At 54.3% G+C, this 17,492-nt stretch overlaps 1 protein-coding gene across 4 annotated transcripts in view; it reads left to right on the forward strand.

Moving 5' to 3' along the window:
- LAMC3 (laminin subunit gamma 3) overlaps window positions 1-17,492 on the forward strand; it is a 75,774-nt gene that overhangs the window by 29,582 nt on the left and 28,700 nt on the right. For 2 of the 4 annotated variants that reach the window (XM_084797539.1, XM_084797540.1), the window contains exons 12-23: window positions 1,317-1,541; window positions 3,784-3,972; window positions 6,197-6,442; window positions 7,328-7,481; window positions 8,193-8,335; window positions 8,783-8,961; window positions 10,467-10,608; window positions 11,627-11,832; window positions 12,351-12,460; window positions 13,808-13,942; window positions 15,760-15,904; window positions 16,980-17,129. In XM_084797539.1, the coding sequence (XP_084653665.1) occupies window positions 1,317-1,541; window positions 3,784-3,972; window positions 6,197-6,442; window positions 7,328-7,481; window positions 8,193-8,335; window positions 8,783-8,961; window positions 10,467-10,608; window positions 11,627-11,832; window positions 12,351-12,460; window positions 13,808-13,942; window positions 15,760-15,904; window positions 16,980-17,129 (2,024 nt within the window). The remainder of the gene's footprint in view (window positions 1-1,316; window positions 1,542-3,783; window positions 3,973-6,196; window positions 6,443-7,327; window positions 7,482-8,192; window positions 8,336-8,782; window positions 8,962-10,466; window positions 10,609-11,626; window positions 11,833-12,350; window positions 12,461-13,807; window positions 13,943-15,759; window positions 15,905-16,979; window positions 17,130-17,492) is intronic. The other 2 variants (XM_084797541.1, XM_084797542.1) reach the window with 1 other exon arrangement.

The following is a 17,492-nucleotide window of genomic DNA, read 5'->3' on the forward strand; positions in this document are numbered from 1 at the left end:
CCTAAGAACAGGGGTCCTGGCCCTGCCTGTCTGTGGAGTCCTCAGAGACTGAGAAATCAAGGCACTTGCGCAAGGCAGCAGAGGTGTGTCTGAGGCTAGAGGCAGGGGCTGTGCTGCAGGGAACAAAGAATCCCGAGGGAGGACAACTCTAGGGAGCAGGTCCACGATCCTTGACAGAATCCCTCTGCCGCATCTTTCTGTGGGCGCTTGTTCCCCCTGCTGGGCAATAGTGGCATTGCACCTCAGCCACACCGTAGCCTGATGCGGGATTCTAAATTCCCCCAGTTGCTTTTAAGACAGGGTCTCCCTGGTCTTGAACTCCTAATCTTCCTACCTCTGACTCCCAAGGGCTGGAATTGAAGGAGCCTCACTATGTAACCTATCTAGTCTGGAATTTGCTATGTATTTCTTTTCTCTTTCTTTTTCTTTTTCTTTCTTTCTTTCTTTTTTTTTTTCCTTTTTTTTTTTTTATTTTTTATTTTTGAGACAGGGTTTCTCTGTTTAGCCTTGACTATCCTGGACTCATTCTGTAGACCAGGCTGACCTTGAACTCAAAGCAATCTGCCTGCCTCTGCCTTCCAAATGCATGCACCACCACGCCCAGCTGGAGCTTGCTATGTAGATCAGGCTGGCTTTGGAACTTAGGGAATATTAAACTCATGTGCCACTGCACCCAGAAAAAATTTTTTTAAAGATTTATTTATTATGTATACAGTGGTCTATCTGCTTGTACCCCTGCAGGCCAGAAGAGGGCATGATGAGATCACATTACAGATGGTTGTGAGTCACCACGTGGTTGCTGGGAATTGAACTCAGGATCTCTGGAAGAGCAGTCACTGCTCTTAACCTCTGAGCCATCTCTCCAGCCCACGCCCAGCAAATTTTAAGGACGTAAAGATATTTATTTGTTTGTATACATGTACGTTTATGTGCACACATTACTTCATGTCAGGTGGCATGTGTGCAGGTCAGGTGACAACTCATGGGACCCTGAGAACTGAACTCGCGTCGTCGTGCTTGGCAGCTTGGCATCTTAACCTGCTGAGCCATCCCGCTGGCTCCAAGCATGGACCTCTTGCATCTCTTTCTGTCGGCCCCTGCCTCGGGGACCTAAGCCAAGACTTCGCACATGCTAAGTGCACGTGCCACCCCTGAGCTCCGCCCCCTCCAGTCCATCTCAAAAGAACAAACAAACAAAGAACAGCTGACTCACGGCTGCACGGGTCTGTCTTATAGGTGCTCAGGAGGTGTTGGGTGGCCATGCATGTAGCACCCCCTCTCTTCCCCCCCCCCCACCTTCTCTTCTCATTCTGCAGGCCAAGTGCTCCTGTGTGAAGTCCAGCTCACATCGGCCCGGCCCCAGCGAGGGCTTGCCCCACCAGCCTCTTGGGTGGAGACCTGCTTGTGTCCCCGGGGATACATAGGCCAGTTCTGTGAATTCTGTGCTCTGGGATACAAAAGAGAGGCACCTCATGGGAGTCCCTATACCAACTGCATTCCCTGCACTTGCAACCAGCACGGCACCTGTGACCCCAACACAGGTAAGTCCCCAGAACCCCATTCCAAGGCTACCTGAGCTATGCAGGCACAGTGAGATGAGCACTGGCCCTCACTGATGGCCCTTGGGGGACACAGGTACTGGTCTGTCCCTGCCCTGCCCCTGGGTTTCTCCTATTGGAGACGAAAGTTCTGACTGGAACCTCGGAGCCAGGGACTGTGTGCATCTGTGGAGGCCTTCAGCCAGCCACTTTGTGGGTGTCTGCCCACTGCTGCACCCCCCCCCAACTCCTCAGGCCCGAGGAGGGACTCCTCTAGAGCCTTGCTACCTAGCAAGGTGCTATGAGAAAAGGCGGAGGGATTATCAGCCCAGACAGAGGGAAGACATTCAGAGAGTCATACAGGTGACAGCTGCCCATGGTGTCAACCAGGAGCCACCAACTACCAGCCTCACAGCTACATGGCTATGGCCTTGGGAAAGCCACCTCCCTTCCCTGAACCCCCATCTATACAGTACAGACAGTGATCATGTACACACAGCCCAGGCCATGGAGACAAGATCGTGTGAAGGTCAGGAATTGTCCACACTTTCTTTTTTTTAAACAGAGCCTTGCTTTGCGTCAAAGCTCAGAGGTAGCTGACCAGGGGAGCGGTGGGGTGTTTTCCTGAGAGAGGCAGGTTTAGGAAGTGATAAAATAGTGTTGTCCCCTTCCTCCCTGGTGTTGGCACCACATCCTTGACCCCTGCACTCATCCCATTGGTACTGTCCCATTCTCCAAGACAAGGACCTAAGGTGTGGGGTGACCTCATGACCAGTAGGTGACAGAACTACCACCTTGGGATGGGGATGTCATTCTATAGAGCTGTTTTCCACACCTACAGAGGAGTCTAAACCTCACTGGCAGGGGTTGGGGGGTGGGGGGTGAGGGTGGGGTCACATGACCAGGAGGCACTAGGTGACAGGCACAGGCTGCCCCAACCCTGTAACACCGGCCTTTCTCCCTGCTGCCTTCCCCAGAACACACAGAACACACGAGGTCTCTGATAGTCAGGGTGTCATCCACCTGTCGTGTGCCTGGCAGACATCACCAATTGAGCCTAGATAAGGTCTTGGAACCCTTTCCCACAAAATGCTTCCTGCAGCTCCTATTGAGGAAACAGAACTTCTCAGGAGATGGAACTGATTCTTCAACCCCACCGAGCCCTTGGCTTTGCCACAACTTTCTGCTCCCTATAAGCCTTCATTTGTAAAACCGCTGCAGGCCTGAGCGGGTGGGCTGAGGCGGGAGCCCTTCCCGGCTCTGTTTATCCAGGGAACTTGTTCCCTTTCATTCTCCTCACAGCCCTGGCTGGACACTGCTGGTGGCCTCCCGTAGGGGTGATCTTGACATTCTGTCCCTCGTGGTGAGCCATCCCCTCAAAGCACCCCAGGCTCTGAGCAGACGCCAGTGGCTACTAGACTGACGGACTGGGGGGCGGGGTGAGGGTGGGGGCGGGGTCTGCGATGTCCTCCGTCTTCCAGTACCAGGAGGCAGAACCGAGTTCGCATCTGGATAGCCTACACGTCCGCGTAGCCCCTGCACAGAGTGAGCCTCGCAGGGTGGACTCCTGAGCGAGGCCCTCCCTTTGGGTGGGTCCCTCGAGGTGAAGAGGACTCAGGAGCAGGGAAAGGAGCCAGGGTTGCTGCGCTCTCCATCGGCTGGGAGAGGTCTGAGGCACAAATAGCGAAGCAGTGTCCAAGCTTCCTTCCTCGCTCTACCACTCCACCCTTGATTCCCTCGGGCACATCTGCCGCGTGGCTTCTATTACCATCCTATCCTCCAAGGCAGGGATTTGAGGTGCAGGGTGGCCACACGGCCAGTAGGTGGCAGAGTCGCACCGAAGGGCAGGCGGGTTAGGTGGTTTTCCCAGCTCACACACCAGCCAGATGACACGCACCGCTGGGTGGATGTGAACCCGGGTAGGACTGCTCGCCTGGGTGATTTACCCCCAGACCCTGCTGCCTCCACCTCAGGGACTCACTACCAGACTGTGGCTCGTGGCCCCTCCAACAGAATACTCACTGTTCAGGGTGTGGTTCCCAACCTCTTCGGCAAACCTCTATCTCGAAAAATATTTACACTGTGACTCATAACAGTAGCAAAATCGCAGTCATGAGTTTTATGGCTGGGGCTCACCACGGCACGCAGAACTGTATTTAAAGGGTGTCAGCATCAGGAAGGTTGAGAACCGCTGCTCTGGGAGGTTGGGATGAGGTGGCAGACAGGTGTTTCCCTTGCTCCTTAGGGATCTGCCTGTGTGGCCACCACACCGAGGGTCCTTCCTGCGAGCGCTGCATGCCGGGTTTCTATGGTAATGCCTTCTTAGGCCACGCTGACGACTGCCAACCCTGTCCGTGCCCTGGCCGATCAGCCTGCACGACCATCCCAGAGAGTGGAGAGGTGGTGTGCACGCACTGCCCCCCTGGTCAGAGAGGTGAGTGGCTTGTGCTCTGTTCCCTAGAAAGACCAAGCTTGTTGCCCTGATCCATCCCTGGCTCTCTGCGTGGGGAGGGGGGGCATCTGGGTTTGGGTATGATGGGTGGGAGAGAGCCTCGCCCTAGAGATGGCAAGCATGACTTCTGAGAACAGAGGGGCCATGTCAAGGCCTCAGTATGCTGAGAGTTTCTGCAGACCTGGGCCTTGATCATTTATAACTGAACCTGTGTATGGCCCTTAAAGCTAGACTCATGGCTTAGGATGAAGCCAGAGACTGAGGTCCTCACTGCAAAAGTGGAAAACCTCAACGCAGAGGTTTTCTTTTTTCTTTTTTCTTTTTTTTTTTTTTTTTTTGAGACAGGGTCTCTCTGTGTTAGCCTTGGCTGTCCTGGACTCGCTTTGTAGACTAGGCTGGCCTCGAACTCACAGTGATCCGCCTGCCTCTGCCTCCCGAGGGCTGGGATTAAAGGTGTGTGCCACCACACCTGGCTGGTTTTCTGATTTCAAAGGAAGGCTCAGCTCGTAGAGAGATGTTGAATAAGCCTAGTGAGCTGAGGCTCGGCAGATGTGTAGAAAAAGGCCAAGTGTGATGGCCACGCCTCGCCTCTATATGCTCAGCGCTGGGCAGGCAGACAGGGAGATCTTGGGAGCTTGCTGACGGGCCACTTCAGCAGAAGCAGTGGGGTTCAGGTTAACTGAGAGACCCTGTCTTCTCAAAACATAAGGTGGAGGTTGAGGATGACATCCAAGCTCAACCTCTGGCCTTCAGGCACATAACATGTGTGCGTACACCCATGTATAATATGCACACATGAGCCTATGTACACACACACACAGACACACACACAGCTTTCCAGCTTTCAGTTTTTGTGAATGTCTATTAGGTAACAAGGAAATCAGAGCCCCCACGCCCAGGTCCTGTCCTCCCTTTCTCCCTCTTCCTGCTGTAGGGCTCCCGCTATCCTCAGAGGTGCATTTAATCACGTTTGCGATGTCTGCATGGCCCACAAAGTCACCCACTTAAAGTGGACAATTAAATGGCTATTGGAATATTACATCATTAATTTTGTATTATAATAAAACCTCTATCATAAAACTGCCCTCCTTGACCATCATTTTAAGCATGTGATTCATTGGCCTAAGGGGCCCTGGCATCGTCTGCTCTTTCCTGCCACCATCCTTTCCAGTGAGCCCTGCGGCCACTGAACTGTTGTGTAATGCTCCCTGTCCCCCACCCCCACTATGTCTCTGAATTTGACTCTTTGGAGTCTCTATCAGGTAGAAGTGTGTGTTGTCCTTCTGTGCCACTTAGCATCCGGCTTCATATGGGATTTGTGTCTGCACTGAATGGTCTTCAGCTGGTTTGGTTGGTTTGGTTTGGTTTGGTTTTTCAAGACAAGGTCTCTCTGTGTAGCCTTGGCTGTCCTGGACTCACTTTGTAGACCAGGCTGGCCTCGAACTCACAGCGACCCACCTGCCTCTGCCTCCCGAGTGCTGGGATTATAGGCGTGCGCCACCACACCTGGCTGCATTGAATGGTCTTAAGGAGTGCCCTGCTCCCTGGGGCAGATTCTGAAAGCAGCCTCTGGTCCTCCAGTAGCCCCTGGACAGGGTGGACGGACTCTTTCAAGGAGCAGTGAGAGCTGGTGGGTGTGTCATTCCTGCGAGAGGACATACAGGGGAGCAGTTGGCGTTCCCAGAGGGAACCACTGGGAGAGGGCTTGGGGTGGCTTACAGATCAGGGTTTTCTGCCAGCATCTTTACCCACATCACCTCCTGGGGCCTTGGGAGAGGGTAGCATGCAGCTTGTCTGGACATCTGAGCTGGTGTCCAAGTTTTCCTAAGATGCTTGAGATGCTAGTGAAGATGCTGATGAAGGTGCACCCTGTGGTACCTGCTACTGCTGAGCACCCAGCAGGCAGTGCTTTGTACAGATAGCCCTACTGGGACCTCTCCGCAGTGCTTTGGGGCAGCTACCGAACTGTCCTTACTACAGAGGTGGGGAATCAAGGAGGCACTATGGCTTGCCTGGGGCCACACTGCCAGCGGGCAGTGGCTCTAGGACCTAAGTGCAGGCCAGCTTGAGCCAGAGACCCCCACCCGACATGTCACCCCCTTATCCCCCGACCTCCGCTCAGCCTCAAGCAGAGGCGTGATAGCTAATACAGTATGCTTGTGAGTGCAGCTGGCCAGCGCCTCAAACCTGCCCCTTCCATACACAGGACGACGCTGTGAGGTCTGCGAAGATGGCTTTTTTGGGGATCCTCTAGGACTTTCGGGAGCTCCCCTGCCATGCCGCCAGTGCCAGTGCAGCGGGAACGTGGATCTCAATGCCGTGGGCAACTGTGAGCCTCATTCTGGCCGCTGCTTGCGCTGCCTGTACAACACAACAGGGGCCCACTGCGAGCACTGTCAGGAGGGGTTCTATGGGAACGCCTTGGCCACAAGGCCTGCGGAGAAATGTGCATGTAAGTATCTAAATCCCAGCCTCATGGGGCTAAAGGCATGGGAGCCACTGTCCTCACGCCTCATTCAGGACCCAGACAGGATAGCTGAGAAAGCTACCACACCAGCTGGCCCCTCTGCTCGGCTGGGCAGCCTTAGGCAGGTCTCTTGCCTTCTCTCTTCTCTAAAAAGCACTGGGATTTGTTCTTCCCCCCCGAGGACTCTTTCAGCCCTGAGATCTCATAAGCTCTGATCCCACGCTTTCGCCCTCCATCGATAATTCAACAGTTTCTCATCTCGGCAGTTAGCGCATGAGGTTGAGGCAGGGATGTGAGGCCAAGGCTCTCCCTCATCTGTTCCTCCCGCTCCTGCCTGGGTTGCACTCAACCCTTACCTATCGGAGGACCACAGCCCGTGTCTGCGTGAGTCAGGCTCCTGGGTTCCTGCATCAGCCACTCAGCTTTCACCCCTCAATGCCCTCAGCTCTTCCTCACATGGCTCCGCCCACACCCACACCTCACTGTCCTGCTGTGTGGAGGTCCTGCAGGGAACCCCACGCGGGGATCAAGAAGGATGCTGCGCTGTGGTTCCTGGGAGGGGAGAAGTGGTTCCAGATACGGCTGCCTGGCTCTGCCTGTGCTCAGCAACTACATCTCTGGCCCTCTCTCCAGCCTGAAGGCTTGAGGCAGACTCAGGGGACGGTCAACAGCCCCACTCTTCTGGGCTGGCTCACTAAGGGCATAGCAAATGGGCTGAGCCTTGAACTTGTCTCACGAGCCTTTCCCAGGAGGGTCTCAGGAACCTGCCCTGAGTAACAGTGATCTCTGGGGTTCCTTTGGCTTCTCAGCTTCTGCATGTACCCCTAAAATTTAAGTGGATGATTCCAATGCCCTTTGTGTCACTCCCAGCCTGCAGCTGTGACCCGAGGGGCTCAGTCAGTGAGAAGACGCCCTGCAACCCAGTGACCGGCCAGTGTGCCTGCCTGCCCCATGTCACCGGCAGGGACTGCAGCCGCTGCAGCCCTGGCTTCTATGACCTCCAGTCCGGGAGGGGCTGCCAGAGGTAAGGGGTGAGGCTGGGAGTGCCCTGGGTGTCTTGCCAGGGGGAGTAGGGCATGGTGGAGCCTCAGGGACGGGTCTGGCCTGGAATGCGCCATCTCTGGCCCAGTTCCAGCTACACTGTGCCCTTCACCAGAGGGCACAAAAGCTCAGTCTCTTGGTATCAGACTCATGACTGCCAGCCCAGGAGGCAGGCCAAGAACGGGCCAAGGGCTGGCCAGGTGGGAAGGTGGCTAATTTAGCCTGATTCTCTTCTCAGTGACACCTATCACTGAGTGACCTTTTGACCACAGCAGCACCTGAGACACATGTCTTGACTTCAGAGGGAGACTCCAGGGGAAGGAAGGCTGAAGGAAATGAATTGTCTTCCTTGTGCGGCTCCTCGGGGCCTTTAAGTGTGTGGATTTCACAGTGGCTTACCAGATCTGCAGATCTGTGCCCATGGTGTTGGCCCCCGCTGTGTCCTGTGTGATTTGTGTTCCTATTAAAGGGAGCACAAGTTAAGGGGTGGCCTGATCAACCCTCATACTTGCTTCTTTTTTTTTTCTCCTTTATTAATTTGTTCTTGTTTACATCTCAATGGTTATCCCATCCCTTGTATCCTCCCATTCTTCCCTCCCTCCCATTTTCCCCTTATTCCCCTCCCCTATGACTGTTCCTGAGGGGGATTACCTCCCCCTGTATATGTTCATAGCATACTTGCTTCTTGTTGCAGCTGCAAATGTCACCCTCTCGGCTCCTTAGAGAACAAGTGCCACCCCAAGACGGGCCAGTGCCCCTGCCGACCCGGCGTCACAGGCCAAGCCTGTGACAGATGCCACCTGGGTTTCTTTGGCTTTTCCATCAAGGGCTGCCGAGGTGAGCAACTGGGTCCTAGTGAGCTGTGGTGGGGGGCTGAAGATGACCCACAAGACGCAGGTACCACGGGGAAGACGAGGCAGCTGGTGGGCCTTGAGAACACGCATATGCAATGCGTGTGTGAGGAATGCGATGTCCTGGTGACACCTCTGATGTGACCACTGAACCCTTGTATGCCTGCAGATGTCATGTCACGCATGACCCATGGTATCTTCCCTTGTACAGCCAGTGCTTGGCAGCTCTGGGTTCCTGGGAACTTTGCAATAAGCGAGGCTCAAGGCTTGTTGCCGGCTCTAACTTTCTGACCAGTCTCTGGCGTGGAGCCCTGGAGTCGGCTGAGGACATTCAGAGGGTGTGGGAGTTTCCAGGTTGGGTATGAGGATTTGGGGTGTGGGAGATGAGTAGGAGATCCGCGTCAGGCCCCCAGAGCTCGCTGCTGTCCTCCAGACTGTAGGTGCTCCCCACTGGGTGCTGCCTCATCCCAGTGCCACGAGAACAGTACGTGTGTGTGCCGGCCCGGCTTCGTGGGCTATAAGTGTGACCGCTGCCAGGACAATTTCTTCCTCATGGACGGTGACACAGGCTGCCAAGAGTGTCCCACCTGCTACAGTCTGGTGAAGGAGGAGGTAAGTTGCCATGCCTAGGCCACCCCGCCTTCAGGTAAATTTCACACCTCCACAGAACACCGACTCCTCCTCTGTGGTCTGGAAGCTCCTGGTCACACACAGACCTCAAGCCTTGTGTTCCCACTGGCCACTCTCCCCTGAGTTCATGAGCCTCCTCATGCCAATCCACCCAGCCCTCACCTGGTCACCCGGCCCTGGGTGAGCCAGAGGTGTCTTGTCACATCGCTTCCTAGCCTCCCAGGACCAAGGTCACACCTGTACAGCTCAGTGGGCATGAGATGAGAGTACAGACAGCATCCAGAGTTCGAGCCCCCTGGGCTCAGCGTGGCTCTGAGAGCCGACGGTGATGTAGGAGAAAGCGATGCATCCTGAGCTCCAGCTATAAGCCCATGGGGGCAAGCGAGCCAGGCCCATGGGCGAGGCTGTTTCTATTTCTGCAGGACAGTGTGCATCTTTCACCCCTGGGTAAACTAAGCTAACCACATGGTGCCCCCCCCCCCGCCCACCAGTTTTTCCTTCCAAATGAATTCATTACCCATTTGCCATGGAGAAGGCACAGAAAGTCTGTCTGAGCTCTGGGAACTTTGGATCTAAGGGCAGAGCTTGGAAGCTAGAACTCTGCTTGGTGTGGTCGCAAAGTGCACTGAGCCACGGCTGGCACTCACGGCACAGCTGGCTCCTGCTACACATGCTGTAAATGTAACCGCCGTGCACATAGGTAAGAGCACACGCTGGCAGCGCTGTGCCCATAGTATCTGCACTGTGTGCCAAGCCCTAGAGACACAGGATAGACAGCACGTGCGCGGGGGCTGGCAAAGACCTTACCACACCTGAGTCGGGTCCCAGAGACCATGTAAAAAGGGGACCCAACGGCATCAAAGGCTAGGAAGGCAGACATGGCAGATCCCCTTGGCTTGCTGGCCAGTCCGCAGAACCTACTTGATGAGCTCCAGGCTGATGAAGGATACTGCTTAAAAACAAACAGCAGGGCTCAGAGGTTAAGGGCACTGATTGCTCATCCAGAGGTCCTGAGTTCAATTCCCAGCAACCACATGGTGGCTCACAGCCATCTATAATGTGATCTGATGCCCTCTTCTGGCCTACAGGTGTATGTACTGGCAAAGCATTGTATAAATAATAATAAATAAATCTTAAAAAAAAAAACAGCTGGGTGGTGGGGGTGCACGCCTTTAATCCCAACACTTGGGAGGCAGAGGCAGGCTGATCTCTGTGAGTTCGAAGCCAGCCTGGACTGCATAGTGAGTCCAGGACAGCCGAGGACACATAGAGAAACCCTGTCCCGAAAAACCAAACAAACAGCAAAGTGATAGTATCTAAACGGGAACAATTTCCAGGGTTGACCTCTGACCTCTACACACATCTGTATACACACATGCATCTCCCCATGCAAACACATATACACATGCACACATACATGAGTGCACCCATGCACACAAATCTTCATGGAGCTCCTTTGCTCTCTCCTACTATCCTGTCTCCTACAGGCAGCCAAGCTGAAGGCAAGGCTGACGCTGATGGAGGGGTGGCTGCAGGAGTCTGACTGTGTCAACCCCTGGGGACCGCTAGACATTCTGCAGGGAGAAGCCCCTAGGAGGGATGGCTACCAAGGTCACCACCTACGCCAAGGTACAGGGGACAGCAGAATGAGAGGCTGGTAAAACCTGGACTAGCTGGACACTTTGGAAGCTCTCGGGATTGTTGTGACCCCGCCCCCAGGCCTCTCCTCCCCTGTCCCTAGCCCATCTGTAACGATATTAACACGGGTCTCTGTCCCCTGCCTCCTGCCCTGCACTGACTCCAGTTAACCTTTTAACCACACACTCTGGCATGCCGGTGGCGCTGTTCCTGGTGCTGAACGGGTGGAATCCTCTGGAGTTTGGGTCCTTGGCCTGTCGGTTTGCTGCCATGTCTCCAGCCAGTGTTTGGCATGTTGCAAAAAGAATTAGTGGGGCCGGAGAGATGGCTCAGAGGTTAAGAGCCCTGTCTGCTCTTCCAGAGGTCCTGAGTTCAATTCCCAGCAACCACATGATGGCTCACAACCATCTACAATGAGTTCTGGTGCCCTCTTCTGGCCGGCAGACGTTACATTCAGCCCAAACACTGTATACATAATAAATAAATATATCTTAAAAAAAAAAAAAGAATTAGTAACAACAACAACAAAAAGAGCAGACCTGTCATTAAGCCAGGTGGAATGTGGCCTTGGGATACAGAAAACTTGCAGAGTATTGAGACTGAGCTGTTTCTGAGCAGCTGTGCTGAAGTGGGTGGGGACACCTGGGAGCAGGATGGAGCATCAAATGAGAGAGCAGTTAGGCGGCCCCACTGCGAGCCATACTGAGAATCACAGCACTGAACTGAGATGGTGGTCAGCTGCCAGCCCAGACTGATTGCAAAGGGCCTGCCTCCAAGTCCCTGCATGCGCCTGATTGGCCACAAGTCCTGCTTTGCCTTCCCTGGGCCTCAGCCTTTGCAGCTGTAAAATGGGCAGGTTTCTCCTTTAGTGTCCTGGAGGCAAGGGGCAGAGTGGCCCTGGGGAGCCAGCTGTTCCCAGGCAGGTGGAGGTCTGAGATAGAAGGCCGGGTGAGGGGACTTCCGTGTGGGGGTCTCAGTCAGTGATCACCGAATCACTGGCTTCCCACAGAGGTCCGGGAGGCCTTCCTGGAGCAGATGGTGGACCTGGAGGTTGCTGTGAAGGCCTCTCAGAACCAGCTGCAGGTGCTGAGAGGGAGAGCCCACTGTACCAGGGCTGGAGCTCAGAAGACCTGCCATCAGCTGCGGGAGCTGGAGGAGGCGTTGCAGTCCTCGGAGGAGGAGGTCCTGCGAGCAGCCTCAACTCTTTCATTTCTGGTAGGGTGGTCTCCCCCAACCCTGCCTCCCCGGGAGCATGTGTGGGAGTCTTTGTCCCTACCCTGCCCTTGACAGATTGCCCGTGGTGTGATATACTCTTTAGAGGGTGTTTGGTGTCACCTACAAACTGGATCACACTGAGTCTCTTTTTTTATTTTTATTTTTTGGTTTTTCAAGACAGGGTTTCTCTGTGTAGCCTTGGCTATCCTAGACTCGCTTCATAGACCAGGCTGGCCTCAAACTCACAGTGATCCACCTGCCTTTGCCTCCCGAGTGCTGGCATTAAAGGTGTCTGCCACCATGCTGGGCCACACTGGGTCTCTTTAACTGACAGAGAAAGGTACTATTTGCTAAAAGCAAATATGTGTTGTGTAGACAGCGAGTGCACAGTGGCAGGCTGTGTTGCTGGGTTTTCCATGGGACACTGGTGCCATGGCTACCTTCGTACATTTATAAAATTATCGACACTATTGTATTCTGTCCAGTCGGTTATCCGGCTTTAACCCTTGGCCTTCCAGGATGAGCCTCGGCTTCTTCCGCTGTTCTTTAAGGGGAATCTTCAGGAAGGATCTATCCCACCCACAAATTGGAGCCATCTGGCATCAGAGGCCCACGTCCTCGCCAGGAGGTGAGCCCTGGGGCTCCAGGATATGGGGGGGCTGTGCCCATACTGTTGACAGGGGGCCAGGACTTCTTGGACAGCCTCCAGAGTCAGGGTTAGCCTTTAGGAATGAGGACCAGATGAGCCCAAGGGCTGCCCGGTGGGAAGTAAATGTTACCAGCGTGGGAAAGGGGTGGGGTGGAGGTGCAGACGGGGAGGGGGCACAGGGGACAGCATACTTGCTCAATGGAATGCATCTGAACATCTGGTGGTTAAAATAACACACACACACACACACACACACATTTATATTTATTTATTTATTTATTTATTTTTGGTTTTTCAAGACAAAGTTTGTGTAGCTTTGGCTGTTCTAGACTCACTTTGTAAACCAGGCTGGCCTCGAACTCACAGCAATCTGCCTGCCTCTGCCTCCCAAGTGCTGGGATTAAAGGCCTGTGCCACCACACCTGGCTCCCCACACATTTATTAAGATGTAACTCACAGGGGAAATGGCTCAGTCGGTAGGTGCTTATCACCCAAGAGTGAGGACTGACTGAGCTCAGTCCCCGGAGTCTCAGTGGGAGACCCTGTCTTAAGAAACAAGGTGCCCCCTCCACCCACCCCACGCTGGAGAGATGGCTCAGCGGTTAAGAGCACTGCCTGTTCTTCCAAAAGACCCAGGTTCAATTCCCAGCACACACATGGCAGCTCACAACTGTCTGTAACTCCAAGATCTGACACCTTCACACCAATGCACAGAAATTAAAATGAAATTAAATTAAAATTTTTAAAAAAGGAAAGAAGATGGAGTCAGGACTTAGGAGAAACCCTGTCTTGAAAAGAAACAAACAAAGAAAGAAAGAAACAATGTGGGAGCTGCACAATGGTGGCGCACACCTTTAATCCCAGCACTTGGGAGGCAGAGGCAGGCAGATCACCGTGAGTTCGAGGCCAGTCTGGTCTACAGAATGAGTTCCAGAACAGCCAGAGCTACACAGAGAAACCCTGTCTTTAAAAAAAGAAAGAAAGAAAAGGAAAGGAAAGGAGCCTAGCTCTAGGGACCAAACTTGCTTTAGACATGAGACGTTCCAGAGACGTCAATTGACCCCTCATGAACACACAGCTGGGAAGCGATAGAGCCAGGAATGAGTCTCGGGCTGGCTTGCCCTCCCCTTGCTCTGTTGCCTTACATGAGAGGCCCTGTGGTGAAAGGCCTTCCCCAATCCTCCTGCCAGGATGACAGGTGTTGGCTGCAGCGGCTGGTGGGTGGGAAGGGGTCTGTCCCGAGGGAGACCCGTGAAGCAGGGGTGTGATCTGGGCACCAAGCACCTCTGTGTGTGCTCTCAGTGACTGTCATGCCAACTCACATAGCCACAGGGACACGGCCACCAAGATCGAAGCCACCTCGAGAAGGGCCCTGCTCGCCTCCAATGCCAGCCTCGAGTTCCTGTGGAATCTGCTGAAAGGGGGAGTGGCCTCGGAGGCCCAGCAGGAACTGGAGGACAGGTGAGGCCTCCACAGGGCTGTGGGAAGCTTGGGCTCAGCTTTCAGGGAACCATAAGAACCATCCAGAAGCCACAGCTTCCAGAACCAGCTCCCACGCTGACTCCTTCCTGTCACTCAGCTAGGGTGTCTCCGTTTGTCAGTGGCGGGTGACACACGGTATTGTCCTTCTCGTTGCTGTGACAAAATACGTGACGTGAGACAATATCAGGGAGGAAAGGTTCGAGGGAGTTCTTTCTCGTGGTGAAGAAGACGTTCTTACTCAGCTCTGAGTTACTGCTTGTGCCCCCACCAAGCCAAGTTCAGCCACCTATCCTTGATAAGCCAATTAAAAGGCCAAATTAATAGTGAAAAGCAGAAAAAGGAGATTTATCAGTGTGGCCACACTGGAAAGAGGGACAAAGATATCCAGTGGGGAACAGTCCTCACTGCCCCGATCAGTCCATCTCTGGGGTTCTGATGAGAAGTGAATGTTTAAGCTGCCCTGGTCAAGATGCCTCTGCCCAACAGAGACCTATCACTGTTCCAGTTCTTATCCCATGATGCTCTGGGGAAAAGGCTCCCCTGGCTGGTTCAAGATGTAGGCTTTCTCCTGAGGGAAATCTTCTTCTTCTTCTTCTTCTTCTTCTTCTTCTTCTTCTTCTTCTTCTTCTTCTTCTTCTTCTTCTTCTTCTTCTTCTTCTTCCTCCTCCTCCTCCTCCTCCTCCTCCTCCTCCTCCTCTTCCTTTCTTCTCCTCCTCCTTCTTCTTTGGTTTTTTGAGACAGGGTTTCTCTGTGTAGCCTTAGCTGTCCTGGACTCACTTGTAGACCAGGCTGGCCTCGAACTCACAGCAACCACCTGTCTCTGCCTCCAAGTGCTGGGATTAAAGGTGTGCACCACCACAGCCTGGCTCTTAAGGAATTCTAGTTCCTGGGGTCCATGGTTTCAGTAATCTGATAAGAAAGGGAAAAGATGAGAGGCTTAGGATCTCCCCACCTCTGCTGGCCAGTTAGTTACACATGGCTTCATGCAAGGCAGGGGTGGGGCGGGAGCAGGAGGTGGGATGGTCCTGTTGTATGTACAGGGAAGAAGCAGATTGTGAATAGGAAGTCTCCTCCCCCCATAAAACCCCAAGATCCTCTCCCCAGGGCTCCACCAAGGCTCCAGCAAGGTTCCACCTCCTAAAAGTTCCACAAACATCTCAGTGGCACTAAATGGGAACCAAGTGTTCAAATACATGAGCCCATGGCGGCTATTTCACATCCAAACAAGCAAGGGCATGGTCTACCAAGATCACAGCTTAGGCCACCGTCCTTCCATCCCCGCCTCCCCCAGGGAGCATCCTCTGCCCCTTGCCAAGAGGATCCAAGAGTCTGCAGAATGTGTACCCGGGCGCAGGGTAGCTGGGCAGAGTGGCATGCCCAACCTGAATGAAGGAATAATGGGTCTGCTCATTTGAAAGCTCCAGAGACTGGGCAGATGGCTCAGCTGTTAGGAGCACTTACTTTTCTTGTAGGGAACCCAAGTTCAGTTTCCAGCACCCACATCGGGTGACTTACAACTGCGTGTAGCTCCAGCTCCAGGGCATCTGATGGTGTTCACTTCCCTGGATACCTACACTCACAGCAGGCAAACACACACGCACTCACACTCACACAAAGTAAACTGAGTCCTGACCTGCCCAGGCTGGGCCTTCCAGGAGATGGGCGAGAACTCTGCCCTGGTCTACAAAGTGAGGCCAGGACAGCCAAGGCTACCCAGAGAAACCCTTGGGAAAAAAAAATGGAGATGGGTGTCCCCCACTCTGTTCTGTGGCTCATCCTGACCTCTCTCTTCCCAGGTACCAGGAGGTGCAGGCAGCTCAGCTTGCCCTAGGCACAGCTGTGGCAGAGGTGCTGCCCAAAGCTGAGAGGGCACTGGCCACTGTGAAGCAAGTCGGTGACTCGGCCCAGGATCTGGTCTCACTGGTCACTCCTGGAGCAATGGTGAGTTCAGCAACCCTGGAGCTCTGCATGGGGTGGCCCTGAAGGTTCTAGATTACAGAGAAGCGAGAGGGCCAGGCAGAGGTGCTTAGGGCGTCTTGTTAACTGGGAAATGGCCTGTTGACACAGGTGGGGTCCAGCCAGTCTTCCATACCAAGGCTGGAAGCAGGACATGAACAAGGCCATCAGAGGGGCTGGGATGATGTGTGTCCCGGTTCCCACTCCAGCGGTGACCTTGACCAAGGATTTTCCTTCCCCCTGAGTTTCAGCCACTAGTGACCCTCTGTCCTGTGGTCTCACCCTCCTCTAGCTTAATATTAGAGGTGGGAGCTGGAGAGATCTAGTGGGTCCATCACTTAACATTCACCCTTCTGCACATCCTGCCCAGCGCGTCTGTAAAAGAATCCTGACATCTCCAGCCTCAGAAACCAGGCTTGAGTAGCTCGCTAAGCCAGCTCTTGGGGCAACGTACAGGGAGAGTATGTGCCTGGCATGCACAGGGGCCTGGGTTCCACCCCCAACACCAAGGAAATAAAGCACAGAAAGCTATCCAATGCATTTGGGACACGGGCTGCCTGCAGCTACTGCCTTGTGGCTTCCTGCAATAACGTGGATGACCCAGATACCACTGAGGGCTTGGGATCATGCACAGTTCTTTCTGCCTTTTGAGCATCTGGAACATTGTATCCCGAAGCATATAGGTCAAGGTTCACACGGAGGAAGAACCGTGGGCCTGGGGAGGCGGGACTCTCACCGTGCAAGGAAGAAGGGCAGTCATACCATGAGCTGGAACCTTTAGCTGGGGTTGCCCAGCTGCCCAGGGCTGCCTAGGTAGAAATTGGTGGAGCTAAGGTCTGAACCTCCAGTGACAGGTTTCCTCAGCTCCTTCTGAGACCCTGCCTCCTCCTGCCACCGCCCTGCCTGCCCCTGGATATCTGACGTACCTGGGACAGCAGGAGGCACCCAAGGACCGGGGTCAAAGGCCTCAGTTCTGGGCTGACCCTCAGTGCAGCATGGAACCCCTGCTCCCCTCAGCCCCAGCAGAGGGTCTGGTCCTCAGCTCACTGTTTCCCCACAGCCTCAGAACTCCCGAGCCAGGGACCTGGACTGGAGAGCGGAGGCCCTGGAGCAGAAGCTGTCCCAGAGAGAGCAGGAGGCAAGCTGGGCCACGGGAGCCCTGCTGGTGGAGGCTGGGAGAGCCCTGCAGAAGACGGAGCCCATCGCACAGGTCAACTTTGACTCTGGGGCCCGAAAGAGGGAGGGGGCTGCCTCAAGGGAACCCGGGGTGGGGTGGGGTGCAAACATGGAAAATAGCACTTCCAAGTGTCTGGTGCCTCCAACGAAACGCCTGAGAACTTTAAAGGCGGCCAAGCCAAGAGAGGGGAGTCTGGTTGCTGAGAAAAGAGTAAAGCGGTGAGGGCAGAGGACGGACAGACAACCGGCCAGGCAGGTTGGATGAGAGAGACCACACCCACACACCCTGACTCAGGGTCAGTCACAGCTGGGTGGCTCTTGCATCTCTTCCTTCCTTCTGTCCTTAGACACCCCATATTCAGAGGCACCCACTCTGAGCAGACCATGGGACTCAGGG

The sequence above is a fragment of the Acomys minous genome, assembly GCF_964271855.1.
Source record: "Acomys minous genome assembly, chromosome: 10".
In the NCBI taxonomy this organism is placed as follows: Eukaryota; Metazoa; Chordata; class Mammalia; order Rodentia; family Muridae; genus Acomys; species Acomys minous.